Source organism: Benincasa hispida, chromosome 7, assembly GCF_027475165.1.
Source record: "Benincasa hispida cultivar pf3 chromosome 7, pf3_genome.v1.1, whole genome shotgun sequence".
Taxonomy (NCBI): domain Eukaryota; kingdom Viridiplantae; phylum Streptophyta; class Magnoliopsida; order Cucurbitales; family Cucurbitaceae; genus Benincasa; species Benincasa hispida.
This window is the reverse complement of record NC_143484.1, coordinates 37108941-37130213: the sequence shown is the minus strand read 5'-3', so window position 1 is coordinate 37130213 and position 21273 is coordinate 37108941. Positions and strand designations below refer to the sequence as shown.

The window sequence follows — 21273 nt, the reverse complement described above, 5'->3', positions numbered from 1 at the left end:
TAGCCAGAATATTCCTTCTAATCAATTGGGCTTCTAGAAGAGGAGGATTGGGCAAATATTGTTGCTGACTTGTAGGTCCTCTGTGTATATGTAGACGACTGACTTGGTGGTTTTCTCTAACACCTCAAACTATGATTACATTAGGGCTGATGTCAACTATCCAAGGTGCTCCAAGCAAATGCCTCTCATCTTCTCGAATTGCCCCATTGTCCATTACAGAGAGAGTGGGATGCTTTTTTTGTATATGTACGAGTATATTTTTTTTATAATTTCACTCGAATTTGAAATTAAAATATCATTCAGTATCCCTTTTATTAAAAAATCAGGATGATTTGACAAAGTTTTACCCAACTTTTGGGTAATCCGTACGAAACCCCCGTAATATTTTTAGCCAATACCTTTATTACCATTTTTTTAAATAAGTGATCTAAAAGAAATTTTCACGTCACGTCACGTACATATCTGCTGCAGAAAATATCGAACAAACAGTTTTCTCTTTCTCCCAGTGAAAAAAATGTCTCTTCTGTTTTCCTCTTCCCTCCATCTTCTACCTTCGTCAACTCCCGCAACTTCCATTTGTTACCAAGCTCATCCCCGTATCGCCGCGTTTTCTTCATCTCCTCCGGCCGGCGGATTCTTCTCCGTATCTGCAACTTCTCTGTCTCATTTTCTCGACGATAACTTTCGGAGTGGATCTCTTTACTGCTCATCTTCCTCGTCAATGTCGCTCGAAGAATCTACTTCAACTTCTCAGGTTACATTTCCTTTTTGGCACCTGTCATAATTTGGTAGAGAAGACAAATTTGTAATGTAGGAGTAGGACCGACTTCAGTTCCAATAGCAACGAAAGGAAAAAGGAAATTTAGATAGGCATCAGCTCAAGTGGTTGAGATTATTATAATACGGATTAAAAACGAATTTTCCTTGATTACTTCGTTTAGAGAGGAAATACAAATCCAAGAGTAATTTACAGATTGAACTACTTGAATTGCTACATGATTGCGGTTGAGTGTATGCTGATGGATGTATACTTCTTTGTGTCATAAAAACTGTGAATAGTTGGAGGATAGCTTGTTGTACTCGAGAGCTTTTTGGGTGAGCAGGTATGTTATAGCGTGGAATGTGGAAGTTGGGAGCGGTTCTTGCTATCTGTTTGCCAGTAAAATGGCTACTCTGCGTATTGAAGATGGTGTAGTCGAAGGTATGATTGTAATTGGTGGATCGTCACTGTGTTGGGACCAAAAAGAGAATATGCTGATTTATTTTCTTATCAACAGGCTACGATGTGAAACTTAAGCTGGAAAAAGACCGCGGCCGGCTTCCAGAAAATGTAATCAGGAACCAGTAACAATTTTAAACAAATTGTAGTCACTAGTCTTTGTGATTTGCTTGTGTATAATCTCCATTTTGTTGTTACATGTTATGGATGTGATTGTTTCTTAACGTTAAAGGAAAAACTGATAGATATCATTTTATATTATTAGGTGATCAAAAAGTTCCCTCATATTCAAAACTACTGCCCTTTCACAGTCCCTCTTGCATCAGACGTTGAAGCACTCCTCAAATGTCAACTGGCAGTAGCCACTTTCAACTGTAATGATATTCTTTGATTTGTTTCTCTATCATCTTATAGCATTGTACCGTAACTAGATAACATATAAACTAAAGTTTAGACGTAAGCTCCCACTAACTCTCTTCTACATCCTTGATCTAGAGTTAAAAGAAAAGGATAGAGGGAAAAAAAAAAAAGAAAAAGGGAAAAGATGATGGAATGATTTTGATTGTAGAACAGTCATGCTTTATATTCTTTATCAAATATTTTCTTGTGTATGCATTGCACCATATTAATGAAGTGGTGTCTGTTTTGTATAAAAAACATGTTTGATGCTCTTGTAAAATTGATGTATTCTGACAAACGCTACTGCACAGTAAAACTGTTGCATGTTTTCCTCCCCACAATAATATTGAAAGGCACGGTCTTCCAAATTATGGATGCTATATTATCATTCAGTTTCTTATTCAGAGACCAATATTTTATTGTGCCCACTGATCTAACATGCCTTTCTTTGTGGTGTTCAGCTTATGGTGAATGCAACAATATTACTTGCCTGCAGCTACCCGGTGTTCTGGATGACTTGTTCTCATATGAAGGTCCTCTAGGTGCAGTTTACTCCAAAGAGGCTGTATCACTTTACCTTTGGGCTCCAACTGCTCAGGTGTACCAATTTCCTGCTATCTAGCCAATGCCTTACTAACGTAGCTTGCTGTCACGATCTGATGTGCATCTTTTGAATATTAACCTATTTATTCTACTCTCTTTTTGCTGCATCAATCAGGCTGTACGGGCTCAAATTTTTAGGGACCCAGTGGGTGGGACGCCATTTGAAGTTATTCAGCTTGAGGAGCTTGATGGCGTTTGGAGAACCAAAGGACCAAAAAGTTGGGAAGGCTGTTATTATGAATATGAAGTAACAGTCTACCATCCTAGCACCTTGCAAATTGAAAAATGCTTTACTACTGATCCTTATTCTAGAGGGTACAAACCTCTGAACCAAAAAACTAAGCAGCATTGTTTTAGACCTGTATACTCGCTAGAAAGTGCAAGCTTTACGTATACTCCACTCTTTTTACTGCTAGAGCAGGATCTCATCAGATGGAAGGCGGACATTATTTGTTGATATTGGCTCCAATGACTTAATACCTAAGGGTTGGGATAAATTAGCTGACGAGAAACACCCAGTGGATTCATTTTCTGACATTAGTATTTATGAGTTGCATGTAAGGGATTTTAGGTAAGTACTTGATTCTGAACGTGTTCAGAGCTTTTTCGCAACTGCATTCCAATTTTTCAGTTGAAATATTGTAGGAATTGTTGATAAATTCTCCCCTTTTCTAGGATGCAAGAGAAAACTGACCTTTAACGTTCATCCTTATATCTATATTACTTTTGTGTGATAAGATATGCTTGATCTATTTTTTCACAACCTCTGCTACATAATGAAGCTAAAAGCTGATAATTTTTACTTTCTTCTGATCTTTACTCCATCTTAAAAGGGGTAGAAAAGGGATGAAAATGGTTAAAAGACTTAAAAAAAAGCTGATGCAATTTTTTTGTTAGATGTGGGATTCGTATACTTTTCTGCCAATTTATTAAGAAAAAATTATTCCAAGCAAAGAAAGTGGAAAATCTAGGATTTTACTGTGCCATAATGGTGGTGTGCGTATTGCCTTTCCTGATTGAATCATCTCTTTCAGCATTGTTCTATACTCTTTGCAATTAAATCCTTTTAACGTTCTGTATTCGTAGTGCAGTATAAGTGATCAAAGTGTGCATCCTGATCTGCGTGGTGGTTTTATGGCTTTCACTTTGCAGGTAAGTCCTACTTTTCATCCCATTGTGTGAATCAGTTATATGCTAAGTTGCGTTTGTATAACTTAACCAAAGTTTCTTTAATTCCTTCAACAAAAAATGTTTTCCCCCCTGCTCCCTGTCCCTTATATGCCATGCATGTTTTTATCACTTACCTTATGCATCATGCATGAATTGGACGTTTGACTAGGAAGCTGAAAGTTGTAGGATCCCTATCTCTTGTCATTCTTGTACACTACACATGCATTTGATATCAGAATAAGAAGCTGATCTTGCAGAAATGAAATAGTGTTTAATAATAAGCATATGCCACTTGAAGGATTCTGCTGGAATCAATCATTTAAAGAAGCTATCGAATGCTGGTATTAGTCATGTTCATCTACTGCCAACCTTCCAATTTGGTGGTGTTGATGACGACAAGACAAAGTGGAAGTTTTTCGGTAAGTATATGTCTTTGGTTTTCCTTTTGTGATGTTTCAATCTTGATCCAAAACTAAAAAGCATGGTTTATTGTTTGCCCATTTGAACTCAGATACTAGTAGACATAGCTTCTGTATGCAAAATCTGTCTTTTACTTGCACTTCTTTTGTTATCAATCAAAAATTTTTTATCCCAACTTTTCCATTCCCAATAATGCGATTATCATCAGAATATTAGGGAACTGATGCATATTATTTAAAACCTGGTAGACCGCTTCATTATTCAATGTTTAGAATATGGAACCTCTTAACTGAAAAGTTATTAGTTTCTTACAACTAAAATTTATGGATTTATATGAACTGGGAAGTATAGAAGACTTCTCTGAAGACAGATAGGAAATTGTTGAAAGTTCTCGAGATCAGTTGTTGGAGTGCATTATCTAATGTAGAACCTCAAAGAAACTTCTCTATTCAATTTGATAGTGGCCAACACAACTTACATATTTATAGGCTGGACAGTAGCCTTAACAAAGAGCCCAATGGGTAAATCCTAAGGTCTAAACCTTTAACCATCGTAAAACAACATTTAACCAAGCCTAAAAAAAAAATTAAGAAAGAACACCCAAGAAACAGATACAAGTGCCCAAGAAACCTCATAAGGATTACAAGAAAGGTCTCAAGAACACATTAGCCCTTCATATTTTTCATAGGTTTCACAACATTGATTTAAGAGGAACTACAAGTGAATAATGTTCCTGTTACAAAATCGACAATTAAAGAAAACAAAAAAAAGTAAAAAAGTAGAGAATCGATACACAAATTCATGTGGTACACTGATAGTGTATTAGCGATGTCCACGGGGCAGAGGGACAACAATTTTATTATAGAGAATGTTATAAATTACATAATAAAATAACACCTTTAGGGTTAGAGAGTTTATACAGAGCACTTCTAAACCCTAGGGTCATAATCGTAAATAACCATAAATAATTAAATAATGTCAAATACGAATTTAACTTCGGTTTCTGGGGGCGTCACCCCCGAACCCCCCACCAGGGTGCGCCGTCCTCGGACCCAACCCCATACTAAGTTGTTCGAAGCACCAGATAACAAATTCAATACATTCCAACAAATTTCACTATTAGAGCGCATGCATTTCTTTCACTTCCTTTGAATCATGTGTTGTTAGCAGTCTATTTTCCTGTCACTAGACACATTTAGGTGGTTTTTTCAAAATAAAAAAAATTAAAAACAACCTTAAGATCTCAATGGCTTGTTTCAGTACCCCTTGCTGCTGTAATACAGATTCAATCTCGCTATGCTCCTCCATTTCTATAATATAGAGCATAATCTTTTTCATTGGCATATTGATCTTGGCTCTACATCCATGGGTAATGCATTGTGAACCATGACAATCAGAGAGAAGATCACGTACTCTCCCAAGAACTCACTAGTGTCAGAATCCTAAATTTGTTATTTGTTACAACTCACTGTTAAAATTGAGCACGTCAGGCTGCCAATAGGATCGATCCATGAAGCGAAACACCCAACTACTGCCCATTACTAACTAACAATAGCCTGCTTCCACCAAATGTGGAGCATTCCTGGGTTTTGTTTTTCTTCTAGTGTCAATAACGTGTACTTGGGTGATGGGCCCTACCAATACATGATCGTAAATGAATGGTATTCTTGATCTACATTGAGTTGATTATGGGAATCCTTGTAGCATTTGATGTGTTTGACACTCACTGTCTACATAAAACAATGTTGCAGATACCGAACTTCTGGAAGATCTTCCTCCTGATTCAGCTGAACAGGAATCATTAATTGCAGATATCCTAAACAGCGATGGGTATAACTGGGGGTAAGCTCCTGATTTTGGAGTTGTCTTTGAAGCAGTTAGGTTCTTTGAATTTTAAAAAGTCTTATTTGTCTGTGTTTGGCATGTCTTTTTAGGTATAATCCTATTCTGTGGGGAGTACCTAAAGGAAGCTATGCAAGTGATCCTAATGGTCCTTGTCGTGTAATTGAGTTCCGAAAGATGGTTCAGGTTGACAAATTTGTTTGCGTTTCTGACAATTTCAGATCACCATTCAGTTATCAGTAACGAGCAGAGCAGTCTATCATATTAAAGTATTCAGTTTGTTACAGGCACTTAACCAAATTGGCCTTCGTGTTGTGTTGGATGTTGTCTATAATCATCTACATGGACATGGACCTTTTGATCCAAATTCTGTTCTTGATAAGGTCTCAACCTATGATTGCTTTTAATGTACTCTTGTGCTTTCTAGATTGCTCAGCCCACCACTAAACATTTCACTGTTCATGTCTCATCTTGTCATGTTTACATTTTATCGATGGGCTTTTGTGTGTGTGTGTGTGTGTTCCCCCCCCTTATTTGTTTGTTTGTTTTGTTTTTTTTTGATAATATGGTATTCCTCGCTTGTAGATTGTACCAGGGTATTATTTGAGAAGGAACGCTGATGGTTTCATTGAGAATAGTACCTGTGTAAATAACACTGCCAGTGAACATTTTATGGTTGAACGCATGATTGTGGATGATATCTTACACTGGGTAGTTGATTATAAGGTAATTTATATACAGAAAAGATGGAACCGTCTGCTCCTTCATTCAATTGCATGTAGATTGAACCTGACTATTTATTTCTTTCGAACATAATCGGTTGATGTTTATCAGGTTGATGGATTTCGGTTTGATCTTATGGGCCATTTGATGAAAAGTACTATGGTATTAGACTTTTTTCTCAACTTGAATTCATGCAATAGTACCAATAGCACTTCGTAATTCAAGTGCAACTCTCAGTTTTCATTATCTGTTACATTTTTTTTTTTTGTTTTCAAAGCATTATCTGGTACTTTTAAACTTCTAATGTTGCAATGACTATTTAGCCAACTGCACATGAGCTTTGAAATTAAGAGTAAACTTATGGTCTGCATGAAATTTATGGTTTACCTGAAGTTGAAAGCTAAAGATGCACTTCAAGGCTTAACTAAGGAAAAGAATGGAGTTGATGGTTCAAGTATCTATATGTAAGTTTGGGCAAATGTTCTAACTATTGCACATTGTTTTGGTAGCATAGTTCCTTCAATATTGCACATTGCACATTGTTTTGCTACCCATTTTCATGTACTGAAAATTTAAATATAATGTTATATTCGAAGATTATTTTACCTTCTCTAATATTTCAATTTAGATATGGTGAGGGATGGGACTTTGGCGAAGTCGCGAAAAATGGACGTGGAGTAAATGCATCACAGTTCAACCTTTTTGGAACTGGAATTGGGAGGTATATACTTTTGTTTCTTGTACAAACTTAGAGTGCCTTTAGTTAGTGATCTAAAAAATAAGGGATTCAATAGAAAACATAGTTGTATTTTATGTATACAGTGTTTTCTGATGTGTTTGGCAACAGATTTAGTTGCTAGATCACATTTTAACAATTGTTCAAAATTTGTTTGGTAATATATCTATAAACCATAAAAAATAGTTGTAGTTACCACTTAAAGATTAGGCTGAATCTCAACTATATATTATTAATCAATTTAGAACATGTTTTATGTTATAAATTTTGTATAATTATTATAGGGATGTTTTCAAATATAGCAAAATGAGCCAACTTATTTACAAATATAGCAAAATGTCATTGTCTATCAGTGATAGATAGCGATAAACATTTATCAGTGATAGACAGTGATAGATGATAGTAGTCTATCAGTATCTATCATTGGTAGACAGTGAGATTTTACTATATTTGAAAATATTTCTAATAGTTTTACCAAACGATTATCCTATATTATATTATACATATTTTAATTTAACAAAAATGAAATGGGTTTTTTTAGATAAAGGAAACATTTCATTGATAAATGAAATTAGGGGATAACCCGAAACACCTAAAGGTGATCACATAATAGAGTATCAATTATTGACAAAAAGGATAAGGAAAGGAGAAGAAAGGTGCTTTGCATTATACCAAGAAAAAGAAAAAAACAAGGTCCATAAAACAATTAGGGGGGAGAGTTACACCGCACAAACACAAAAAGAAACACCACAACCAACTAAATCATCTTCTTTGTACCACCAAAATGGCTCACCAACAAGGAAATCGAGAAGGTGACTGATTGGCAAAGTGAACATTCCAGGTAAAACCATCATTGGTGAGCTGTTGCATCCTCTCTAATAGCCAATGTGGCTGATTTGTCGTAGTGAACCGATGTGTAAAGGCCTTGTAGTTCTCTCTGGAGCTTCGCCTTTTTGTCAGCTGTTTGTAGCTTTTTAGGTTTGGAGGGAAGAGGGATGGATGGAATTGCCATAACACAAAGTCCATGATCTGATAATAAGGAAGCTAAATCCCGAAGTCTAAATGGCAATGATGATGAAACCAAAGATGGTTGTGGGGTGAAAGTCTGTGTAGATGAATTAGGATTCTTCCCAAATGTCGAAGGGATTGTATGGCTAGAACTAAGGTCAGATGGGATAGTGCAAGGTGCCAGTTGGTGAGATTCATCTAGTTGGTCTCCAAAGGCGTCTCTGCCAAGAGGATGCTTGGAAAATTTCACCTCTTTGGTAGGGCTAGATAGATATCCTTCCGTGTCAGAATCATCAAAAGGAATATTTGTCTTGTTGATAGAGGTGGAAGGCCTTTCTCGTAATGTGACTATGGAGAGAGAGGGTAGATGATTGCCAATGCAGAGGGTGGTAGGCCTTTCTCGTATTGTGACCATGAAGAGAGAGGGTTGTGAAAAAGAAGGGGAAGGCAAATTGATGGTGCTAGGGTTTTGATTTTGGAAACTAAAGGATAATGAAGGCTCAGTTTGAATTGATAAGGGAGGTGGGTCCACTGTTTGATTTGGTAAGGGAAGCCCCATATTTTTAGGAATTGGTCAAAAGAGCCGAAAATGAGGAGGGTTGTCAAAATGAAGGGGAAGTTGAATTGTTATGGCTAGGGTTTGGATTTCGGTTTTGGAAACTAAAAGATAATGAAGGCTCGATTTGAATTGGTAAGGGATGTGGGTCCATAGTTTGATTGGGCAGGGAAAGCCTATTTGATTGCTCCATATTTTTAGGAGAATCGATCAAAGGAGTTGATAATGGGGAGAGAGGATGCGCAACCAAATGATTGGAAGAGGAAGTAGGTGAAATACTTTGATCACAATCCCGAGAATCAAGGGGATGATCGGCCAAAATATGCAATGATGAGGCATGAGATCTTCCAAAATCCCGTAAATCATGGGAATCCTTATATTCAGCAATCACATTAAAAATCTTTCCATGTGACGATTTCTGACGGCCATGAGCTCTGGCGGTCATGGGTTGGATGCAAATGGTGAGATCAACGCTGGCCAACTGTAAGGGTAATCGAATCTCGTGTGGAATGAAGCCGGGGTCATTTTCCTTGACCTTTATACGTGCATATGAAAGATTCAAACCTCTTTCCATTTGATTTGATGGTTGAAGATAGCCACCACAAGAGTCACCAATATGTTTGAAGACTGCTTTTGACCAAAGTGTCACTGGTTGGTTAAAAATGTCAATCCAACCACTATTGGAGGCCACCATATGCTGCTTAAAAGATAAAGGGCTCATTGGAGTAAAGAATCTCAATCTGTGTTGGTCAATAACTATCCAATCGGTATGAGCACATAGAGTATTTGAGATCTTTGAGTTGTAGACATGTAGCAAGGCTTTTTCATCTGAGATGGAGACAAAAATGAAAAGGGTTTATCATATGAAATACTATATTTATCATGTTATTATCTTTTTTAATGTTCCCTAAAAAACATTTTTAATGTAATTTTGCATTTGAAAATTTTAAATTCAAAATCTACATAAACCAAAGACATGAAAATGTTATTTTTAGAATTTCTACTATTTGGATCAGAAAATCTAAAAAAAATTTAAAAAAACAACCAGTTGAATCTATTTGATAAAGTGAATTTGAAAACATAAAACAAAAATCTTTTATTCAACCCTTTGTCGCTCCGATTCATCCTCATTTTTCTTTAAGATTGCATATCGAACAAGCTGATATAAAAACCTTGACAATTTGAGAATTAGGAACACTTTAGTTATTTGTACCCCCAATAATTAGTTCTAAAATCCTCAAGGAGAGTTAGAGAAGGTTACCTTATGATCGAAGACTAGGAGGTAAGGAGAAGAGTTTCCTACTCAAGGTTTGAATACTCTAGAAGCAAGTTGATCAATTATACCTGAATCAAGAATTGCAAAAAGGATGGTGATTAATCTGCATCATCAACACAAGAAAAATGTCATTCCATTTCCAAAATCCAAAAAAATTGTGTACAACTTAATGACCAAGCTTTAGATAGCCCCCAAAACCCTAATGTGTGCCACATCTAAGATCTAAATAAATGACAAAAATACCTTTATCTAACACATTTTTGAAAGGATAAAGATGGAAAAAATAAAACTACATCTAAATTATTAAAGAAAAAATGAACAATAACTTTGAGCCCTTGGTGGTCCATATCATCCTCTCCTCCTTTTGATTGATTTGTCCTCAAATCGAAATTGTCATTATAGAGCAATTTTGTCGTAAGAGATGTTAACGATCTTGCTTTCTTTTGATTCTTCTTAAACTTTCGACCATGGATGAGTTTGTAAAGAAGCTTGGAGCAATATTTTTTTCAGTAGCGTTGTTTTTCTTCTCCATTAGTGCTTTGAATTCCTACAAGTAATCAAAATAAGTAATACTAGATAACACATCGAGATTAACTCCATCTAGGAGATGGCAAGCTCTCTAGTGTATAGGCTCAAAGCTGAGTCATTTTGAGGAAATATTTCATCCTCAGAAACTCTCATAATTGGACTCTCCCTCAATCTCTCCTTCATTTTCATTACTTTGCACACTATTCTCAAATTCTTCTTTCACATTCTCTTCTTCTCGTGTCTCTGCATCCTCATTCTCTTTCTCTAAATTTGAGTGAGAATTGTTTATCGCTTTACTCTCTGTGGCTCTTCTTTCTTCATCCTTAGACATCTCTCTTTTTAATTCTTCTCATGTTCATATCACATGCCTTTAATGTTTCCATGTGTTGATATACATTTTATGAAACTTGAGCATAACTCAAGTGGTTAAGGCTGTTGAAAATAGGAGGGTTTAGCCGTAAGGGCATTTTAGTAATTTACCCTTGCCCTAGGTTTCCTACTAGTTTATTTATATGAGTAGCCTCTCCTGTATTCAATATTATCAAATTAATAAAAGTGTTCCGTATCGTGGTTTTTTCTCCCTGTTCTAGGGTTTTCCATGTAAACAAGTGTGTGCTACTTTCTTCCTTTCTTCTTTTACTTTCATCATGGTATCAGAGTGGGAAGATGAAACCCTAGCCACCATTGAGGAAAACCAATTAGGAGAGTCAAAATCGCCATCAACCGACAACAATGGCGCCACAACCATTGATATAGTTGCTGCTGTACAGACTGCCGTAGACGATTTTCCCTCATCTCCTCAAGCCGGCCGACCCTACCGAAGCTGACCAGCCGAGTGAAGCCTAGCCAGCCGAACGTTCGATCGGGTCGACCAGCAGCTAGCCGACCGTGCCGGATCTTCGTGCCGCGACCCAACCGATCTCTATCGGTGCAGCCCATTCGGTTCAAGCTCTCGACCAAGCCCAGCTGCAGGCGCAACCCAACCGTCGCATCCCTAGTGTCACAATCGCTCTTTCGGAAGCTTCTCTTAGCGATTGTGCGGCACTTGTTCCCGCTCACGAACAAGTCAGCCAACTCGAATACGGACTGCCGATGGCACACCGAGTGCCTCTCGCAACCTCCACCCCCGTTTTAGGGAAAACGGTTTTTAGAGAACGGGTTTAGAGAAAAGGTTTTCGTAAGAAGTTTTGTGAGTGTGAATAAAGAAAGAAAGATTGTAGTAGACTAGAAAGCAATAAGCAACAACAACAGCTTTATAGAGTACTACTCCGGGTATGAGGAAGTGATGGTTAGTCTTATCCCTATATAGTGCATTCTGAACAAAAAGCGAACTGGCGCCCTTGCATATGCAAAAGGGCGAGTGGTCACTTACAATGAAAATGTAAAGAAAGCAAGCTAACTAAGCTAATACAATACAAGATATGAAAGTATGCTAGGAGGGGGTCGGATCGGGCATGCGGCCATGGGCAACAGGCCCTGGACAAGCATGACCGTGACATTCTCCCCCACTTAATTGGTTGACGTCCCCGTCAACTGACCTTGTTCAAAATCTGCGATGGCTGGAGCTGCATTCTTCAAATCTTCGGCCCGCTCCCAACTGATCTCTTCGTCTGGGAGATCCTTCCATTTCACTAAGAACTCTGTCAGTTCTCGTCTGGGTCTTCCAATACGGCGCGTACGTTTATCCAGGATTTGTGCAACTTCTTTCTCAGCAGAACTCTTCATCGTGACTGGTGGGCGCCTTAGCATGTTTCTTTGTTCATCCTCGGGATCGGGATGATAGGGCTTCAGGATACTCACATGGATGACAGGATGAATCTTCATCCATGAGGGTAACTGAACCTTATATGAGGTTCTCCCGACCTTCTCAATTATCTCCACTGGACCTTCATATTTCCTTACTAGCCGTTGGTCTCTCTGGCCTCGGAAACGAAACTGTTCCGGTCGTATCTTGATCAGGACCTTGTCCCCGGCTTGAAACTCGAGGGCCCTTCACTTCTTATCAGCCCACTTTTTCATCCTTCTTGATGCTCTTTCTAAGTAGGCGCGAGCTATCTCAGAGGTTTTGCTCCACTCTTTAGTGAAGTTATGTGTCTGAGGACTTTTGCCTGCACAAGGGTGGTCCACCAAGTGTGGCATGAGTGGCTGTCTGCCGCACACCACTTCGAAGGGCGTTTTTCCGGTCGCAGAACTCTGTTGGCTATTGAAGCTGAACTGAGCCACATCTAACAACTGGACCCAGTTCTTCTGCCTAGCGTCGATAAAGTGACGTAGATATTCCTCGAGCATACTGTTGAAGCGTTCCGTCTGGCCGTCAGTTTTAGGGATGATAGCTAGAGGAGATATTCAGTGTTGACCCCAATATTTTGAACAATTCGGTCCAGAATGTCCCAGTGAATCTTCCGTCCCGATCGCTAATAATGCTCGCGGGGACACCCCATAATTTCACGACGTGTTTGAAAAACAGCTGGGCAGTCATCACGGCTGTGCACATTTTCGGCGTTGAGATGAAAGTGGCATATTTTGAGAACCGGTCGATGATAACAAGGATCGATTCGAACTCTCCCACCTTGGGCAAATGAGTGATGAAGTCGAGAGACACGCTCTCCCATGGTCTAGAGGGCACAGGTAGGGGTTCCAGCAGACCCGCTAATTTCGCCCTTTCGACCTTATCTTGTTGGCAGACAAGGCAAGTCTTGGTAAATTGCATGACATCGTCCCGAAGGCTTGGCCAATAGTAGCCTTGTTTCAAAAGGGCATAAGTCCTCTGCCAACCATTATGTCCTGCCCACGGTGTGTCGTGGCACTCTTTCATCAGTGACCTTCGTAACTCCCCAGATCTCGGGATGTAGAGGCGATTGCCCTTGGTGTATAGTAGGTCATCTTCCACCCAGAACTGGCGTGTCTTCCCCTCTCTGGCCAACTGTAGGATGGCCTGCGCCGCTGTGTCGTTTGTCAAGTGAGTTTTGACAGTTTCTCGTACTGTTGCAGTCAACGTACTTGCTTGTAGGCGGGCGAACATGCACAGGGCCGCATGTTCGCTCTTTCGGCTAAGAGCATCGGCCGCTTGGTTACTTTTTCCTGGTCTATGTTCGAATTGGAAGTCGAACTCCGCTAGACACTCCTGCCACCGTGCCTGTTTCGACGACAACTTCGGTTGGTTGAAGAAGTGACAAATGGAGTTGTTGTCGGTCTTGACCACGAACTTGGCCCCAAAGAGATACTGTCTCCAGGCCCTCAAGCAGTGAACTACTGCTAACATCTCTTTCTCGGAGGCGGCATACCTCCGTTTGGCATCATTTAGTTTCCTACTCTCATACGCGATGGGGTGTCCGTCTTGGAGGAGGACACCGCCCAACGCGAATTTAGAAGCATCAGTCTCTACTTCAAATGGCTTGGTCACGTCGGCAATTCCGAGGACCGGCCCCTCAATCATCACTTTCTTCAAGCCCTCAAAGGCGGCTTGACATTCAGGAGTCCAGCTCCATTGGCTATCCTTCTTCAACAGTTCAGTTAATGGCCCTGTTCTTCTCGAGAATCCTTCTACGAACCGCCTATAGTAGTTGGCTAGTCCGAGGAAGGATCGTAGTTCGGTCACGGATGATGGTACCCTCCAATCTCTAATCGCGGCCATCTTGCCCTCTTCCATACCAATCCGACCACACTCAATCACGTGGCCGAGGAAATTTATGCGCTCTTGGGCAAAGGAGCACTTCTCTCTCTTTACATACAACTGATTTCTCCTCAGCTTTTCAAAGACTAGTTGGAGGTGATGTAGATGGTCCTCCAGCGAGGCACTATAGACCACAATGTCATCAAGATACACTACGACGAATTTGTCGAGGTATTCGTGAAACACTTGGTTCATTAAGGTACAAAACGTTGCTGGAGCATTGGTGAGGCCAAAGGGCATCACGAGGAATTCGAAGGCTCCATATCTCGTGACACAGGTCGTCTTAGGTTCGTCTCCTTCAGCAATTCGAACCTGATAATATCCAGACCGTAGGTCCAACTTCGAGAAATACTTAGCACCGTGAAGCTGATCAAATAAGTCAGTAATGATAGGAAGGGGATATTTGTTGCGGACTGTGAGCTTATTCAAGGCCCGATAGTCGATGCACAACCGGAGGCTCCCATCCTTCTTCTTCTGGAACAGTACTGGGGCTCCGTAAGGGGCCTTCGCCGGTCTGATAAATCCTGCATCTAACAACTCGTCTAACTGTTTCCGAAGCTCAGCCAATTCTGGCGGGGCCATCCGATATGCATTCTTGGCAGGCGGCTTTGCCCCTGGTAACAACTCAATCTCATGGTCAATCCCCCTTCGTGGGGGTAAGGACTTGGGCAAGCTTTTCGGCATGACATCCCGATACTCTTCCAAGTCAAATAGAATGTCTTGGGGGATATCCTCTTCAGTGGACTCAATTGATTCTATCGGGATGGCCATGAACGTGGGTTCGTCGTGGGCCAGGCCTCTCTTCAATTGGAGGGCTGAGATCATTCTCACCCCACTTGGCTGCTTGATACTGGCTTGGACTACGGTGGGTGTAGATCCGGTAATGACTAAGCATTTGGCGAGGGGCATTGGTATGACTTTATGTTCAAGTAGGAATTCCATCCCCAGTACCACGTCGAAATCATCCATCTTGACAATCACGAAGTCGACGAAGCCCTTCCAGTCTCCTAACTTCACCGGAGTTCTCTTCGCTATCCCCGTAATCGGTAGGGCTACGGAATTCACAGCTTTCATCTTCCCTGCATCTCTTTCCCAAATCAAGTTCAGGCGGCGAGCTTCCGTTTCAGCCATGAAGTTATGGGTAGCCCCAGAGTCAACCATAGTATTTTTGGCCGATCTTTGGTTGACCCAAGCGTCCACATACATGAGACCATTCTCTAGTGGCTCCGTCACCTTTCCCATATTCTTCTGGAGTGCAGATAAGAATTTCAATGCCCCCATTCTGGGATTCTCAATTTCTGCAGCTGGCTCGGTTACCGTCTCCTCCAGTTCAGCCTTGTCTTCGGAGGTAGAGGCTAACGTGGCTTGAAAAGCATTGAACGCGGTTTGATTTGGACATTCACCCGCCCTATGTGGCCCTCTACATATGAAACAAGACAGGGGGCGATTGTAATTGTTATGCTGTTGCGGCGGCCCCCGTCAGTTGTTTCCTGATCTCGGTTGGGATGATTTACGGTCCCCCCCTGTGTTCTTGTCTCCTCCCCCAGGTCTGGGAGGACTGGAACGGCTGTTTCTGTTTCCCCCATTTGAGGAAGTTGATTGCTTTCTCACATCCTGTGAGTCAGTGCTAAGGTCGTATAGCCGTTCAGCTGCCGCATAGGCAGAGGGGAGACCCTGTACTCTCTGTTCATATAGTTTTGATTTCGCCCACGGTTTCAGCCCTTCTACAAAGCAAAAGACCTTGTCTTTTTCAGACATATCTCGTATGTCCAACATGAGTCCTGCAAACTGTTTTACGTAGTCCCTGATGTTACCTGTTTGCTTTAGCTCTCGGAGTTTTCGTCGAGCCAAGATCTCGACATTTTCAGGGAAGAACTGCGAACGAAGTTCTTGTTTCAATCTATCCCAAGTATTAATAGTGCAGCGTCCTTCCTGTATGTCTGTAAATCGTGATCTCCACCACAGTTTCGCATCTTCAGCTAGATACATCGTTGCTAGTGTGACTTTCGACTCTTCAGTCACTGTGTTCATCGCCTTGAAGTACTGCTCAAGGTCGAAGATAAAATTTTCCAGGGCTTTCGCTTCTCGCACCCCACAGAAGGGTTTCGGTTCTGGTATTTTTATTCTGCTCACTGCCATTGCTCCCCCAGATGGGGCTTGGTTCCCTACCGCTTGGATGGTGAGATTCACCCTAGCACTCACATCCGCTATCTCGGCTCTGACGACATCAAGGGCCGACCGAAAGTCTTCAGACAAATCGGTTACCATCTGAAGTATTGCTTTTTGGGAGCTGTCCAACTCTTCGACACGCTCCTCTATGTGGGCAACAGAGCCCGAGGAGCTATCGCCTCGTTCAAAGCTGCCGGACCGTACTGTTTTGGTCTCGAGGGTCTCTACCCTCATCATCAATTCTCTGACGGGTAATCCGTCTAGGCGGCCTACCACCGCATCAATTCCATCGGCTTTCTCAGCAACTTCTTGTAGCCGAGTCTCTAGGAACCGGACATTATCTGGGACCTCTCTCAGGTAGAGCATTTGCTCTTCCATCTCTACCAATCTGTCCACATGGGACTTGTTCAGGTTCTTCGTCGCCGACATGATCACTGATCTTCCCTCTATAAGCCAACCTGGCTCTGATACCAACTGTCACAATCGCTCTTTCGGAAGCTTCTCTTAGCGATTGTGCGGCACTTGTTCCCGCTCACGAACAAGTCAGCCAACTCGAATACGGACTGCCGATGGCACACCGAGTGCCTCTCGCAACCTCCACCCCCGTTTTAGGGAAAACGGTTTTAGAAAACGGGTTTAGAGAAAAGGTTTTCGTAAGAAGTTTTGTGAGTGTGAATAAAGAAAGAAAGATTGTAGTAGACTAGAAAGCAATAAGCAACAACAACAGCTTTATAGAGTACTACTCCGGGTATGAGGAAGTGATGGTTAGTCTTATCCCCATATAGTGCATTCTGAACAAAAAGCCAATTGGCGCCCTTGCATATGCAAAAGGGCGAGTGGTCACTTACAATGAAAATGTAAAGAAAGCAAGCTAACTAAGCTAATACAATATAAGATATGAAAGTATGCTAGGAGGGGGTCGGATCGGGCATGCGGCCATGGGCAACAGGCCCTGGACAAGCATGACCGTGACACCTAGCACGCCGATTCCTCTCCAGCCTGCAGTTCTAGCCGAGTTCGATTCCCAGCCGTTTTCAACCAGCAGCTTCAACCAACAATTTGTCCCGATGGTGAGTGGGTTTGAAGTTGGGGAGTCGTCGTTGTACTATCTCGGACAGCAACCTGTCTAGCCTACCACCACCGACAATATGCACTTTGTTTCAGGGGCTCAAGGCACTACAGGCCCCACAAATCTATCCCCAACAGAGGTCTAGCAATAATTCACCCAACTTCAACAACAGATAGCAACAATCGGGGCATCCCTGGGGACAACCACAAATATCCAATCAATTTTGGTCCACTCAGATCTCTCTTCCAACTTACCAATGTATTCAGAAAATCTGGTAACTTCTTTCCATGCTTTACCCACAACAAATTTATTGTCTGGATTAATGGGAAATTCTATAGGTTTTATTATTGGAGAGAAATTGAATGGTCAGAACTATTTCTCGTGGTCTCAATCTATCAAGATGGCCCTTGAGGGACTTCATAAATTCAGGTATTTAACGGATGAGATACCGAAACCTAGGCCTGGTGATCCTCAAAAACGTATCTGGAAGGGAGAGGACTCGTTACTCTGATCTGTGTTGGTGAATAGCATGGAACCCCAAATAGGCAAACCCCTGCTGTATGCTGCGACTGCTCGGGATATATGGGATGCAGTTCATAAGTTATATTCCAAGAGACAAAATGCCTCTCGGCTTTACACTTTACGTAAACAAGTCCATGAATATAAACAGGGAACGATGGATGTGACATCGTATTTCAACAAGCTGTCTCTACTCTGGCAGGAGATGGACCTGTCGTGAGGTTGTCTGGGATTGTCCCTGTGGTGGGGTATAGTACTCAAAAATTGAGGAAACAGATCGGGTTTATGATTTTCTTGCAGGCGTGAATACTAAATTCGATGCAGTACGTAGTCGGATATTAGGACAATGACCAATACCCTCTCTCATGGAAGTCTGTTTTGAGGTTCGTCTTGAGGAAGATAGATCCAGTGCCATTAATAATCTTTTGATCTCTCCAACAGATTCCGCTGCGTTTAACGTCAAGTCATCTGGACCCGATAGTGACAAACAAAATAGTAAGCCTCCTCCAGTGTGTGAACATTGTAAGAAGCCTTGACATACCAAAGATTAGTGTTGGAAGTTGCATGGTAGACCACCAAATGGTAGACAACGTCAATCACATGATAAGTCAAGTTCTGAGTGAGCTCTTGTAAGTGAGTCAACAAATGGTGGTTCTCAGCTCCAAACTCAGGTGAATAATCAGAATGATTCTGGTGTTGTTGGTGTCAGTGTTATTGCCTAGTCAGGTACAATTCAATCTTTTGGTCTTATTAGTGTAAAGGTTAACAAGCCGTGAATTCTAGATTTGGGAGCTACAGATCACTTAATCGGCTCATCTGACCAATTTATTTCGTATTGTCCAAGTGCTGGTAATGAAAGAATTAGGATTGCAAATGGGTCCTTTGCTCCGGTTGCAGGGAAGGGGCATCTCTTCCTATTTGAGGGTTTAACTTTATAGGACGTATTACATGTTCCAAAAATTTCTTATAACTTATTGTCTATTAGTAAGATTACGAGAGATTTGGGTTATCAAGTCGTTTTCTCACCTAATACTGTGTTATTTTAGGACCTGAGCTCGGAGACGACGATTGACACTGCCCAACAAGATGGGGGCTCTATTTTCTTAATGCAGATGCTTCTTCTAGTAATTGTGATAGGACTAGTTTGATTTCTTCTTGTTATTCTACTTCGGAAAAAGACTACATGTTATGGCACTTTCGCCTTGGGCATCCAAGTTTTCAGTATATGAAATATTTATTTCCTCATTTGCTTCATAATGTTGATGCCCCTTCTTTGACTTGTGATGTGTGTATTCCGGCTAAACAACATCGTGTCTCGTTTTACTCTTGGCCTTACAAGCCGTCCAAACCTTTCACTCTTATCCATAATGATGTTTGGGGTCCTTCACCCATCACCACCTCTACTGGCAAATGCTGGTTCGTGACTTTTATTGATGATTACACCAGCTTACCTGGGTCTTCCTCCTTACTTATAAGTCAGAGGTATCATCGGTGTTCCAACAGTTTTATACCACTGTGGAAACCCAGTTCAACACGAAAATTGCCATCCTTCGGAGTGATAACGGGTATGAGTTCTTCAACAATCCTTTTCAGGAATTTTTAGCATCTAAGGGAATTGTTCATCAAAGTTCCTGTGCATACACTCCTCAACAAAATGGGGTGGCTGAATGGAAAAATCGCCACCTGGTTGAAGTTGCTCATTCCCTCATGTTGTCTACCTCTTTTCCGTCCTACTTATGGGGGGATATTGTCCTAACTGTAGCCCATCTGATTAATCCCATGTTTTCCCATATCCTAAAATTTCACACCCCTCTTGAATGTTTCAAAAAGTTGTACCAAACCACCTGCCTTATTTCTAATGTCCCTCTCTGGGTGTTTGGGTGTGTTGCTTTTGTCCATACCCATGGTCCTAATCGCACCAAATTTAACCCCCGTGCTCAGAAATGTGTTTTTGTTGGGTATCTCCTCCATCAACGTGGGTATAAATGTTACCACCCATCTTCACGAAAGTATTTCATTTTGATGTTCTCGAGGATTAGCCCTTCTTTCCCATTAGTCATCTATAGGGGGAGAGTTTTAGTGAAGAGACTAATTGGTCTACATCACCAATTTCATTATATTTACCACCTGAACTTGAGACTGTCCTCCCTACCAAACAATTTCCGTGGATAACATACTATAGGAAGAATCTTAGGAAGGAAATAGTGCCACCTGTTGCTTTTCTGGTTCCGGTCCATAAGTCAAACCCAGCATCAGCTCCAGGTACTTGTATCCCTACCTCTAATGATATTGATGTTTGTTCTGAGAATGATATGTGTAATGTGGGTGAGAATGAAGAAATCTTTGACAGTACCGACAATTGTACCAAGGACACCTTATGCGATGGAGTTGCAGTTGGAAATAACAGTTTTGAGGAAACAACTCTAGAAAGTGGCACTATTACAAGGAAGGAAGGATGTGTGAAAGATTCCTCAGAAAATGAAACTCTTAAGCGGAATACTAAATGTGCTGAAGGGTCAGATGAGATAAAAAGTCATGATGCCTCCCTCGACTTCTCATTGCCTTGAGGAAAGATACTAGATCTTGCACGAAGTATCCTATGCACAGTTACTTGTCTTACAGTAATTTGTCCCTCGAGTTTAAGGCTCTTACTACGAGCCTAGATACAGTAACGATACCAAGGAGTATACATTGGGCAATGGAGATTCTTGAATGGAAAGCTGTGGTTATGGAGGAAATGGGAACCCTTGAGAAAACAACACTTGGGATTGGGTCCCGCTTCCTAAAGGACACAAGACGTTGGATGCAAGTGGGTGTTCACCATAAAGTACAAGTCTGACGGAACGATTGATATGTACAAGGCTAGGTTGGTTGCCAAAGGCTTTACTCAGACCTTCGGAATAGACTACTCAGAGACTTTCTCTCCAGTGGCAAAGCTAAACAACGTCCGGGTCCTTTTGTCAGTGGCTGTGAACAAAGACTGGTCTTTCCATCAACTTGATGTGAAAAATGCTTTTCTTAATGGTGAGTTAGAAGAAGTTTACATGAGTCGAAGTTTACATGAGTCCTCCCCTAGGTTCGAGAATCAGTTTAATCACCAATTCTGTAGACTAAGGAAGTTCCTGTATGGATTGAAACAATCTCCGAGAGCTTGGTTCGACAGATTCACTACCTTCATGAAGTCTCAAGGGACAATCAAAGGCACTCAGATCACACTCTATTCACAAAAAGGTAAGTATCAAGGAAGATTGCAGTTCTCATTGTTTATGTGGATGACATTGTCCTATTTGGTGATGATGCCATAGAAATTATCAGGCTCAAAGAGAAAATGGCTGAGGAGTTCGAAATTAAAGACCTTGGGAA

At 41.1% G+C, this 21273-nt stretch overlaps 1 protein-coding gene across 11 annotated transcripts in view; it reads left to right on the top strand.

The window, feature by feature from the left end:
* The first annotated feature begins 426 nt into the window (after positions 1–426).
* The window catches only part of LDA (limit dextrinase), a 39125-nt gene continuing 18278 nt past the window's right edge, over positions 427–21273 (top strand). For all 11 annotated transcript variants that reach the window (XR_016530617.1, XR_016530616.1, XR_005482861.2 and 8 more), the window contains exons 1-16: positions 427–754; positions 1060–1201; positions 1278–1330; positions 1485–1593; positions 2080–2216; positions 2337–2536; positions 2643–2792; positions 3313–3373; positions 3690–3810; positions 5563–5653; positions 5746–5839; positions 5941–6036; positions 6239–6379; positions 6488–6538; positions 6770–6840; positions 7005–7097. Coding sequence is in view for 2 of the 11 variants with exons in the window: in XM_090315456.1 (XP_090171582.1) it covers positions 515–754; positions 1060–1201; positions 1278–1330; positions 1485–1593; positions 2080–2216; positions 2337–2536; positions 2643–2792; positions 3313–3373; positions 3690–3810; positions 5563–5653; positions 5746–5839; positions 5941–6036; positions 6239–6379; positions 6488–6538; positions 6770–6840; positions 7005–7097 (1850 nt within the window). In the remaining 9 variants the exon portion in view is untranslated. The remainder of the gene's footprint in view (positions 755–1059; positions 1202–1277; positions 1331–1484; positions 1594–2079; positions 2217–2336; positions 2537–2642; positions 2793–3312; positions 3374–3689; positions 3811–5562; positions 5654–5745; positions 5840–5940; positions 6037–6238; positions 6380–6487; positions 6539–6769; positions 6841–7004; positions 7098–21273) is intronic.